This window comes from Microtus ochrogaster, chromosome 5 (assembly GCF_000317375.1).
Source record: "Microtus ochrogaster isolate Prairie Vole_2 chromosome 5, MicOch1.0, whole genome shotgun sequence".
Classification (NCBI taxonomy): domain Eukaryota; kingdom Metazoa; phylum Chordata; class Mammalia; order Rodentia; family Cricetidae; genus Microtus; species Microtus ochrogaster.
In genome coordinates, this window is record NC_022012.1 from 96,020,704 (window position 1) to 96,033,218 (window position 12,515).

Here is a 12,515-nt window from a genome sequence, read left to right on the forward strand (position 1 = left end):
AAATCCCAATGAAAACCTCATCATGGTTTATTTTTAGAAACTGAGAAACTCATTCTAGAATTTATATGTTCGATGAAGAACAAAATTGGAGGGCTTTCTTTGCCTGTCAGCCAGATGCATTAAGAATCTATTGTAAACAGCTAGACATGATAGCATACACTTTTCATCCCAGTACTCAGGAGGCAGAGGCAAACTCATCTCTGTGAGGTCAAAGCCAGCTTGTCTACAAAGTGAGTTCCAAGATAGCCAGGACTGTTTCATAGAGAATCCTGTCTCAAAAAACCAAAGCCAAACAAACAACCTACCCCCACCCCACAACCCAACAACAAAAGATTCTACAGTAAGCAGCTGTACATGGTGGCACATGTCTTTAATTCCAGTACTTCAGAGGCAGAGGCAGGTGGATTTCTGTGAGTTTGAAGGCACTTGGTCTACATAACGGGTTCCAGGACAACCAGGGCTACATAGAGAAGTCAATTCTGTCTCAAACAACCAAAAATACCAAAAAACAAACACCACCACCAAAAAACAGAATCTATGGTAATCATATAGTAAGAACTGGTGAAAAGAAAAGGCACACAGATGAACAGAATGGAGCAAAGATACAGACTCAAATATATGAGGTCAGTTTTTTTTTTAGTTTGCTTGCTATTTTCAATTGGCTTTTTACATATATACAAAAGTAGTGCGTGTGTGTGTGTGTGTGTGTGTGTGTGCGCGCACCCAAATGTGCCACTGGGAATTCAATCTAGTGCCTTTCACATGCAAAGCAATCACTCTATCATTGAGCCACACCTCCACCCCACACAGAAAGGCAATTCTGATGAAAACAAAATAGACTTCAAATAATGATGTTGCAACTCTAAACAAGAAGTAAAAACTAAACTATCCAATACTCTATATTATCACTTTACCCCCCAAACTAACTCAAAACAGGTTACACAGGCACATACATTATCCTAAAAAAAATAATAAAAACTAGAAGAAGCCAGATGTGGTGGCACACACCTTTAACCTTAACACACTCAGGTATTGGAGGCAGGCGCAGACTTCTGAGTTTGAGTCCCAGTTTACGCAGAGTAACAGGACAGCTTGTCTACAAAGTGAGTTACTGTCACAAACAAACCACTCACACAACCAACCCCCAAAAAACAAAACCCAAAACTTTTAGAAGAAAAAAAAACCTTTTGAGTATAGGTGTTAGCAAAGTTAGATAACATAAAAAAACTGACACATAGAATGTGATATAAATATTACTTTATCAAAACTACAACTTCTGCTCTTCAAAAAGAAAAGCTGTAAATCGGGAGGAAACATTTATAAGACATGTTTGATAAAGAATGCATATCCAGACTATGTTGGACTTGCAAACTTCAGTACTGAAGAGACTGAGAAAGATTTGAAGACCCCAATGCTATGTGTAAAAAAGCACAAATCCCATTCCTGAGTGGTAGGGCCCATTGATCTATTTAAAGAAGGAAGGAACAGGATTCTGAAGGTTTCTTAGCCTGCATCCAGGCTGAGATCAAAGGAGAGTTCACAAGGTCTAACTGTAGCCAGCAGTGATGCCTGAACAGAGAAAAGCCCCATCTCTGCCATCTCTGTTGTAATCCTTGGCTCTACACCTACAGTGTAGTAGTGTCCAGTAGAGAGCCTGGGTCACCTATTAGGGTGGATGCAGAAGGAGCAGTAATTAAACCCTCCGCCTGTTTCCTGGCTGAGTTGGAGGATGAGAAAGTGAGAAAGATGCTGAGTACTGAAGGTACAACTGCTGGTTTTATGTTACCACTGGGCAGATAATGGACATCAGAAAGGAGGTCCTGGAGGACTGACTCTTCAAGGTACGGGGTATATTCCACTGGTAGTATGTGCATATACACATTCATATTAAATCACAATCACGACAGGAGAAAGTTACTTGCTTATCAACCCCAAAAATATAAGAAAGTTTTAGGCTGGCGGTAGTATATATTTAGCAACTCGTAGACACCTAAGTTTGGGAAGCATTGAATGAATGAGTCTTGCTCAAGCTAATTGGCCATAGTGAGAAAGCGGTGACATCTACGAACCGGAAAGGCAGGGGCCTGACCTTGGTTTCCTATGGCCTGGGGGCCTGCTTTAGCTGGTGAAACCGTGGGGCTGGGCTCTCCCTGGCTAGTGCTAGAGCCACTGCTATCAGGGGATCCAGGGCTTTCACTGCACTTCTGGAAGCAGGCTCGGCAGCAGCGTTCCTTCTTGCCACTGGGCTTAGTCATAATATAGTTGTTACAGCAGTAGTAACAAAAGACGTGGCCACATATCCTGGGAATGAAACAAGAACAGGCTTTGAGAATGGTGTACAATAGATTGTGCATCATTGAGATCTGCTAAGCACCAGAACAGGTCTCTGTGTTGGGTTCCTGATGGCCCATGACTCTCCAGACCTAGCTCTGTCCTTAATGTAGAGTGTGCTGTAAGCCCATTTCATAAGAGTTCAACAAAACCATCATGGTGAGCTTAGCAGAGAATGGTTTACTTCTGTAGGTCCTCGAGGCAGGGAGAAAATGTCTGACTAACATCAGGCTACAGGTATGCATTCCACATTTACTGTCAGGATTTTAGGTAAGCCTCTAAGAGAGCACTCACCTGCACCCAACTCCCAATCTGCCTTTCTCTTCACCCATCTTTCCTAGGTGCTGGAAGGATCTGTGTTCTCTGGCACGATCTACATCCCCCATAGGCTCAAGGGTTGGTGTTCTCTGAGAGTACCACATGCCCGTGAGACCCCTTAACCCCACCCACATTTCCTTTCAGGGGGCCTTCAGTGTCCTGCTAGGATCCCAAATAATACACTCTTCTTCCGCTTCCCTTGGTAGATAGCTAGGTACCCACACCTGTCTCAGATCCCTCGCCCAGCTTCCACTCCGGTGAACCGCCTGCTGCTAACCTGCAGTGGTGCCGCCGCACTATCCAGCTGAACTCCCGCTTGCAGTCATGGCAGTTGCTGGCTTCCATGTCCCCAAGACATTTCTCTTCAGCACTGAGCTTTTGCTGGAATTCCAGTGCATCAGACTTTTGCCAGAGAGCATCTTTGTCCCTGCAATAATACCACATTTTAAGAATCCAAGAGGAGCAGAGGATGACCCTGCTTCATTTCAGAAAGCTGATATCAAACGTTCCAAACCACTGAAGCTAAATAACTTTCCTTGTAAATGCTCTCTTCTCAGCTCAAGGTTTGTGCTGACCTCTCCAAAGGAACCCCAAACATTGATTCTTTGACCCCATGTATGTGAGAGCATGTACGAGGCACATGATATATACCAAAGGCTTGTGTCATCCACAAGGAATTGCCAGCACTGATACATCACTGAGAGATCTTACACTAAAAACAAATTACTAATGAAAGTAGTATGCCACCAGGTTGATAATGGACATGCTATGAACGTGCATGCAATCTGCAGTTTGCTGAATGTATGACTGTGTACCATGTGTGTGCAGTGACCTTGAAGTGTGAAGAGGGCATCTGATCCCCCAGGATTGTAATTAAAGATGGGTGCTGAAAATTGAACCCAGGTCCTCTGGAAGTGGGTAAGGGTTAGGAATATAAAGATGACTGACTTTTTTCAAGGATGCCTAAATTGTAAGGAGACAGGCTGACTCATCTTCTGGTCCAGCCTGTTCATCAAGCTAGTCCACAGCATCTGACCAATATGTCCTTAGGAAGCCAGATACTCACACCCTGGACTGTGAGAATGCTACTTGGTTTCTCCACCACATTCCTCAAGAAGATACCTGGAATTCTAACAAGTGGGTAGATACAGGCATATTCCACAAATGGAAGTAAGTAGATCTCATCTGCCTTAGGTTTTAATGCCTGGAATTCTAACAAGTGAATAGATATAAGCATATTCCACAAGTGGAAGTGAGTAGATCTCATCTGCCTTGGGTTTTATCCAGTGTCTCCCGACACATTCATTTTTCAAGGTGTAGTTGTGTAAGAGCGCTTGTCTTGGAAGCTGGTGTGATAGCACACATTTTTTAATCCCAGAACTCAGGAGGCAGATAGGCAGGGAGATTTCTGTGAGTTTGAGGCCTGACTTGTCTACATAGCGAGTCTCAGGTCAGCCAGGCTACATAGTAAGACCCTGTCTCAAAATAAAATACAGCCAAATAAAGCAAAAAGATTTATTGTCTTAAAAAGTTTGCTATGGGCCGGGCGGTGGTGGCGCACGCCTTTAATCCCAGCACTCGGGAGGCAGAGGCAGGCGGATCTCTGTGAGTTCGAGACCAGCCTGGTCTACAGAGCTAGTTCCAGGACAGGCTCCAAAGCCACAGAGAAACCCTGTCTCGAAAAACCAAAAAAAAAAAAGTTTGCTATGGAATATTCATAGATAAAGTACTACTTTGTCTGGGTTTGCTTCAAAGCAATCTAGAGGTGGGAAGATGTAAGTGGCCATGGATTGATTCCTGTTGAGGTTGAATGAAGCATAATTATTATGACTTGAGTTTGAAATAGTCCCTTATGTGTTTGATCTCTTGGCCCCCCCAAAGATAGTGATGCCATTTAAGGAGGCCATGGAACTTTTGGGGTGAAAGGCATAGCTGGTGGAGGTGGGTCATTGGGAGTCTCTACTTTCTTGTCTGCTAAGACATGGAGTATTACTACTGCCTTAAGCTCCTACTGCTATAGACTGAACCAATCCCATTGCCATGCCTTGTCTGCCAAGACTGACTGAAACTGGACCCCAAGTTCAAAAAAAAAAAATCTTTCTTCCCTTAAGTTGCCTTTGTCAAGTGTTTTGTCACAGAAAGGAAGGAAAAAAGGAAGGAAGGGAGGGAGGAAGGAAAACAGTTATAATATTTTATCTTCCATATTTGATTCCTTTAAGAAAAAGTTAAAGTTGTGAGTGACTTGCATGCATTTACCACCAGGACATTTCACATTCCCATGTCTGTCTTGAAAAGTAAAGGCTGGTTTTGAATGGCAAGAGTGGAACATACTGGGACCCTCAGAGTCCCCTCCAGTTTGGTTCCCACATGGATGCTGCTGCTGGGTCCCGACAGTACAAGAGAAGGCTCACTGGAGATAGGCAAGGGATGGGGAAATGACCAATTACTAAATGTCATTTTACTGTCATTCTTTGCCAGGCACTCAGAGTTTGAGCATAAACCCGCATCCACACAAAAACGCAAACCACCGGTGTGATCAGGGAAATCCAGCCTTCAAGAATGCCAAAGCCTAGTGGGATCCTGCAAGCATATGGCTCCCTGACAGCACACCATTGGACAGACCTTGAGGAGGAGGGTCCATTTCCAGAAATGTTTTTTTCCTAAGAAAAGCCAATCATAGACAGGGTCTTCCACTGCCTCACACTCACCTGAGCAGCTCTATCAGCCGTTCCTCAAGGTATTTCTTGGTTCTGTTCAGGTCATCTAGGTCTGCATGCATCTTCTGGTCATTCCTTTCCCTGTTTGTCACCTCCTGGCAGAGTTTGTTATAATATTCTTGGATTTTTGATGTGGCCTTTTCAAGTTCCTTCTGAGTTCTGGGAGAGGAGAAATGCATTTTCCTGGTTAGCTCTGACATTCAGCTTCCTGGAATATGTGGGTTCTTCTGGCCTTCAATAACAGGTCCTGCCGACCTCTTGGTGAACACCCTCACCCTCTCATGGTGAGACATGACCTGTTCACAGGTTATGCATTATCCCAGAATCTGAGATTCCCCCCTAGCTCCTTGTCAAACATGAAGGGGTATTCTGGGATGGCAGAGACATTCCAGGATGTTAACATACTCAGTGAGTGAGACATGGCACTCCTGTAAGGATTTCTAGATAGGACTTGAGGCTGGGAGGAGCCAGATGGGAAAAGACATATGGAGTGACGATGGAGGATGAGCAGGGGTGATGAGTCAGGACATAAAGTAAAGGCATGGTCTCTCAAAGGTGGTTATGAAGAGGGTCCTTGCTCTCAGGTGTCTTTGGGACTCTGCTTTGAGGAGGGTGCTGGGTCTTTAGCGGGCCTTTTACCTGGTAAGTCCTCCAATCCCCTGAAATTCTGTTTTAGGCCCTGTGGAATCTTAGCATACAACAGAGGGGGCTTGTGGAGCTGGCTGTCTGCCCAATCCCATGCATTCCACATGCAGTTTAACTATCCCCTTAGATGGCAGTTTCTAAGAATGTTACAAATCCCAAGATCCAGCAAGGTGTTTGTAAGAACTCCATTAAACAGAAATTCTATGCAAAGAGTGCATTGTTTGCATGCTTTCCAGCCAAGTATTACACATAGCTATCAGAGCTTATTAAATAGTCAATGTCCAAAAAATGATTTCAGAGTACACAACACAAAACATCAAGGGAGTCTAATCCTAGGAAGATGAACTATGCAATTCTGAGCAGCTAAAACAAATCCTCTGAGATCTTCCATATACCATTCTTATAGCATTTGGCTTTGTTTTTTGAAATAGGGTCTCACTATGTAGCTCTGGCTGGCTTGGAACTTGCTATTTAGACTAGGATGACCTCAAACTCAAAGAAGTTCACCTGCCTTTTGCCAACCCCCCCCCCCCAATGCTGGGATTAAAAACATTTGCCACAGTAGAGTTGACCCTGTTGATAGGCCTGCAGGTGATTCTCCTCACCACCCCTGAAAGTGTGTGGGTGATCTGGCCCCACCCCTCCCCTGCCATATGGTGAAGTGAGTGAGGAAGAGAAGAATTCCCCTCCCCTGCCATATGGTGGAGTGGGTGAGGAAGAGAAGAACTTCCCCTCTCCTCCCCTTGCCACCTGTGGTGGTGAAGAGTTGGCCTTGGGGTCGTGAGAGCAGGAGAACCAGCCCTGCTCCTGCTGCACTCCCTGCTGCACTGGGTGACTAGCTGGGGCAGTGCTGAAGAGCTCACCCTAGTGGTGACAATGAGGGAAACCTGGCAGGCTGACCAACCCTGCTAGCACCTAGTCTCAGAGACAGGGCTATGACTTGGTCCATCCAAACACCCACGTCATTTATGAACTGCTAGAGGGGCTGGATCTACAATTCCACAAGACAACAACAGAAAATCCAGAAGGAGTTCCACTGTATCTACAGAGTAGTAGAAGCCAGAGGCCTTGACCAGACCAATGATCCATTGCAAAGAACACTTGTAAGTAAAGATGTTTGGACTAAGGGGTGTACTGTATGACTCACTGGTACATACTATAGCTTCTATGTCAAAATTTTCTTTTCTTTCTTATTTTTTTGAGGCTATACTTTTACATTTTTTGGGGGGGTGGGGAGTCACAAGGACAGAGAACAGAGGAGAGGAGATGGAGCGATGAGTGGGGCTGGGATGCATGATTTAAAGTCCATAAAGAATCAATAAAAAGTTTAAAAAGTGTGGCAGCATACCCAGCTTTCATTCTTATAGCATTTAAAAATACCAGTCCAAGTGTGTCCTCTGTTTAAACCACATGACCAAGATCTGACTAGGAGCTGTAAGAAATGGGCCAATCACTAGGCTTCACTGAATCCAGAGTCAAGCAGGAAGGCAGGTGGCAGGAGAAGAGGGATAGGTACAGGCTCAGGACAATCTGATATCCTTGCTTTTCTGGTGGCACCCAAGGGGTCCTCTCCTTGATAAACTTTTCCCAGCAGGTCCTAGCTACACTAGTTTGGCCCCATCTGCAGAAGTGGGCTCAGTTTCACAACTCCACATGGCCTCAAGCTGAGAGTGATAAAATGGGGAGAAACTAACCCCTCTCACAGGACTGTTGGAAGACTCAATAGGTAATTACAGGTTAAACATTCCTAATTTTGAAAATCTGAAATCCAAACTGCTCTGAAATAGGAAGATAATGCCCTTCTGCTCTCAAGCTCCAGCTTAAGATGTTCAGCCTGCACAAGCTGCATTTAGAACATGCCACACTGCAAGCAGGACTCAATGCTTGTTCTTATTCCCATTATTTTCATGTTCTAACTGTGCCTGCTTTCAGTTTTTTGGAAGTATGCAGTTAGTGTGTACCTTGCTGGAGATATAAAGCTGCACCAGATGGAAGGCACCTTGCCTCCTGTGAACTATGGCAGGAAGATAGCTGCTTTTTCTGTGCAAGCTTCTGGCCCTGTGCTTTCTGATGGCATGACTTTTGCCCAACTTCCTTATCTAGTACAAGTGGCTGACTTTCTAAAATGAGTGCACCTACCCAACCCCTGAGGACCACCAGCGGCTGTGTGGGTGATCCAGTAACTGACCTTTCTAGGCTTTTTCGAAGAGTCATGCTTTCTTCGTCTTTGTGCTGCAGAGTGGCCTGGCACTCTGCGAGACAGCTACTGGTACAGTTCAGTTTCTCCTCCATGGCTGCCTTGGTGACCTGGTATAAGATATCCGGGAGAAGACACAAAGTGTACAAAGCTTACCCTCCATGGAAGAAGAGACTGGTATGCTACTCACACTTCCTGACAGGGCCACTTCTAAGGTGAAGGTTTTGTGCTGAAGTTGGAGTGCAATGGCACCGAGTGAGGCTACTAGTGGGGCCAGTGGCACTAGAGAATGCCAACAGAGGTGACTAAGAACAATTTCCTTTTAGTTCAAAGTCTAAGGAGGGGAAGGGAGTCAACTGTCTGAACCAATGACTGTCTCAGTTTGAGAACTGGCAGCATTTTGAAGAGCATCGGCATCAGTTCAGTAAAAGCAGATCAGACCCCCTTTCCTTGATAGCACACCTCCAGGCCCACCTTCAGTTCGTGCACAGCTTCCTTAGTCACTTGCAGCTCCCGGCTCCGCTCTTCGAGCTGGGCCCTGAGGCTCTCACACTCTTCATTGGCTGTCTGGAAAGGATGAGGAAGCATCGTAAGAGAGAGGTTCTTGCTCTGAGACTCCTTCATCTTTATCACCCAAAATGGTTTCTAAAAACATAACTGCACTCTTTCCTGAAGTGGCTCCTCAACAAGCTTCTTCTCCACTGCTAACAAAATACTTGCAAATTTACAAGGGAAAGTCTCAGCTTATTCCTCAAACAGAATTAATTTCTGCAAGTGAAAAAAGTGGCCCATGAGGCTCACAGGGCCTCATGGGCTGGAGAGGGTGCTTTTAGGAAGGGCAGAAGAGGGTGCAGAGTTGGCTGAGAGCACAGAGGCAGCTTCAGACCCACTAGGGCACACACTGGGAATCACAGTACTGTGTCTACTTGTCACTGTCCTTATCTACCACTCTTTAGCCTCTTTTCTTCAGCGGTATCAAAGGCTCATGATCTATTGGAATGGGGAGGGGTCCTCAGATTTGTCTCCGTTAAGGGCCTTGCTTTTCTAAACTGAGCCAGTTCCCGGAGAAGCTATTTATTAAGGACTAGTTAGGACTCAGGATGTCACAGACTGGTGACTATATGGAGGATGGGGCTCCAAAAGAAAGGGCAAGGGTAGAGGCTGAAACTTATGTGTGGAAGGGGCTGTACACAAACACACAAAAGGGGAAGCAGCAGAAGGGTGTGACACTCTTTGAGCTGCTGCCGCGTGCAGTCTGGTGGGGGCATGGAACTGAACTACTAGACCTGCTGAGAATTCAAATGAAGTCACAAACCTGAATTTGTGTTCATTCTGCTCTGTCAATGTTGACTATTAATTGATAGAAAGTTCTGTGTGGGCCAGCATCTGCCACGGTCAAAGTGGAGGTTTCTAGGTGAAGGCATTATGCCCCATGTTCTACCTGATGTGAGCTACCAAAGTTGAATGGGATCAGGACATTTCTTGCTGCAGGGCCACCTAATTGTGGAGCCACCCAGGAACACCTGGAGAAATGGCTAAAGCTGGGCTTACCTTTAGTCTGTTCTGGTGGCCCATGATCTCAGCACTTAGCTGGAACTTGAGGGTATCTCGTTCCTGGTGTGCAGCCTCTTGGAGGCTCTGGGTCAGCTGCTCAGCCTGGGCCAGTTGTGACTGTAGACCAGAGCATGAACTAGCTGCCTCCTCAGCTGCCTTTAGTTTTTCCTGTAACTCCTCCTTCTCCTGCTGTAGTTCCATCACTCGGAGCTCCAAGCCCTTTCGTTCCCGCAGTGCTGCCTCTTTGGAGTCCTGGAGCTCCTGGGCCAACCTGGCCAGGGCCGCCTCCATACGATCCTTCTCGGCAGTCAGGGCACAGACCTGGATGCCAAGCTCAGCTGTGTCTGTGTTGGCTCGGTGTAGCTGGTCCTGCAGCTCTGCCTGCTCCAGGTGGGCTCCCTCAGAGCTGCACCTCACCAGTGACAGCTCTGCCTGCAGGGCTTGCAGCTCTTGTTCCTGCTTCTGGGCCTTATAGAGGCTCTCCTCCTGCAGTACCCCTTCTCGCTCTGAGCACAGCAGCAGCTCCTGGACATGGGCCCTGTTAAGGGCTTCATTCTGCTCCTTCAGTTGTTGCACCAGGGTCTTGTGCTCCCTCAGGACTGTCTCAGCCACTCCCAGCTGGCTCTGTAACTTGTCCCGGTCACCTAGGGCCACCTGGAGCTTGGCCTGGAGGTCCACCACCTCATTCTGTAACCGCTGGGCTTCCCCCTGGTGAATTTCTAGCTGTGCTTGAGACAGGGCCAGTTGGGTTGTGTTGACTTGGGGTAGGCTGAGTCCCTGGTGGCCTTTTTCTGCAGAGAGAGCCTCAATCAGCTGAATTTGCTGCTGGCACTGGTTCTCAAGAGCCCTGAGCTCCTGATCCTGGGCCTCTGTCCGAAGCCGGCACTGATCTGCCTCTTCCTGCAGCCGCCGGCACTCACCCTCCTTACTCTGCAGGGCAGCTTCCTTCTCTGCCACCTGGGCCCTCATGGTCTCTTTGGCTTTCCTCACAGCCAAGAGACTTGCTTCCATCTGGTCTCCTAGGTGCCGGATGCTGGCCTGCTCAGCCTCCAGAGAGGCTAAGGAGCCCTGGATGGCTGCCTCTCGCTGCTGAAGTGCTGTGTAATCAGTTTGCAAGGCTAGAAGTTTGCCCTCTAAGAGCTGGTTGCGCACGGCCATGTTCTGCAGCTCCTTCTGTAGCTCCTGGTTGACCTTTCGCAATTCCTTCTGGTCTTCCTCTGGCACTGTGGTATCGTTTACCTCTTCTTTCTGGAGGTGTTGCTGCCCGTCTTCTGGCATCTCCCCAGTCTGTGGTGAGACAGAGCTCATGGAGGCCAGAGCCTCCCTATTCTTGCTGGCCCCATGCACTTCACCTAGCTGCTCTAGTGTGCTCACTTTCTGGCTGAGATGATCTCTGTCCTGTATAAGCTGCTTCTTCTGTTCCTCCAGGTCGCTCACAAGCTGGCTCACCTGTGCTAACTGGGTCTCTAGGAGCTGCAGCTGCCATGTCAGAGACTTGGCCTCCTGCTCCAGCAGCTGCTTTTCTTCTCGATGCTGCTTTTCCTGCTGCCTGGCTTCTGCTAGCTCTTCCTCCACAGAGCTCAAGTGGGCCAGGGATTCCTGTAGCTGCTGTTGGAGCTGAGCTGACTCTTGCTTCTTCCCAGATAGCTCTTTCTGAAGTGGGGTCACATCCTTCACTAAGTGCTCTAGGTCAGCCCGGGCCTTCTCCTTTAACTGAAGTTCCTTGGCCAGCTGCTCTAGTTTGATACTCTGCTGCTTGTTTAGTTCCTGGGCCTTGGTGTTCTCTCCTTCTAGGGCTTCAAGTTTCCCCTTCAGTTCCTGGAACTTCAGGGCCATGTCGGCAGGAACTGGCTCTTGATGAAACTTTGTGTCCAGAGCTGAATTTGCCTTCTTCTCTGCCCTGGCCAGGCAATCTGAGAGGCTGGCTAGAAGCTGATTTTTCCTACCCAGGGAGTCTCTCACAGCCTCAAGTTCCTGTGCCATGGTCTCAAGCTGCAGGGTTGAGTGACTATTTTCTTTCTTGTCTACATTCAGCTCCAAGGCCTGCAGACATGTCTGAAGCTTCTTCACTGTGGCTTGGGTGATCTCCCCCTGTTTCTGGAGCTCTGCCACTAGGCCCTTGAGGCCAGTGTTATCCTCCACTGTAGGGTATCCCCTCTCCTTCTCTGTCTGAAGCTGCTCCCCTTGCCTGCTGATCATCACTCGAAGTGCTTGGTTCTCCCTGTCTAGTTGCTGTACATGTTCTTGTAGCTGTTTCTCCCGAACCTCCAACTGGTCGAGCTCCAGTCGCATCTCATCAAAACCTTCGAGTGCTTCATTGTTTAGAGGGCTGTTTAGGTCAAAACTGGAGGCCACCTCCTGAGTCTAAGGGGAAGTAAAAGACAGGAGGCTTTGGAATTAGGCTGCCCAGCTATTTGGATAACTTTCTGCATTCTATGAAAGTAGAAGTAAAAACAAAGGGATCGCCTGACCTAAGTAAGGTAAGCTTTTAGAGCTATTCCAAGATTAGAACCTTATGTTCAAAGCACCTACCATAAGGTCCAAACACATTCAGGGCTCTGTAAGTCCTACTAATAAGCAGACTCCCATCTCTAGCCAGCCTCCATCAGCTTTATGAGTTTAAAGGTTACTGGTTCTTAGAAAATCTAAACTCAGTTACACTGAAATTATGGTAAACCCACTGTATTATATACACCAGTGGTACCATGACATGACAAAAATCACAAAATGAGGTCAAAGAGTAGATCGATCCA

The 12,515-nt window shown here is 47.0% G+C and overlaps 1 protein-coding gene across 3 annotated transcripts in view; it reads right to left on the reverse strand.

The window, feature by feature from the left end:
- The window catches only part of Fyco1 (FYVE and coiled-coil domain containing 1), a 64,815-nt gene that overhangs the window by 26,173 nt on the left and 26,127 nt on the right, over window positions 1-12,515 (reverse strand). For all 3 annotated transcript variants that reach the window (XM_013346599.1, XM_013346598.1, XM_005348170.2), the window contains 6 exons: window positions 9,760-12,126; window positions 8,683-8,775; window positions 8,200-8,318; window positions 5,358-5,525; window positions 2,927-3,076; window positions 2,090-2,301 (listed from right to left, as the gene is read on the reverse strand). In XM_013346599.1, the coding sequence (XP_013202053.1) occupies window positions 2,090-2,301; window positions 2,927-3,076; window positions 5,358-5,525; window positions 8,200-8,318; window positions 8,683-8,775; window positions 9,760-12,126 (3,109 nt within the window). The remainder of the gene's footprint in view (window positions 1-2,089; window positions 2,302-2,926; window positions 3,077-5,357; window positions 5,526-8,199; window positions 8,319-8,682; window positions 8,776-9,759; window positions 12,127-12,515) is intronic.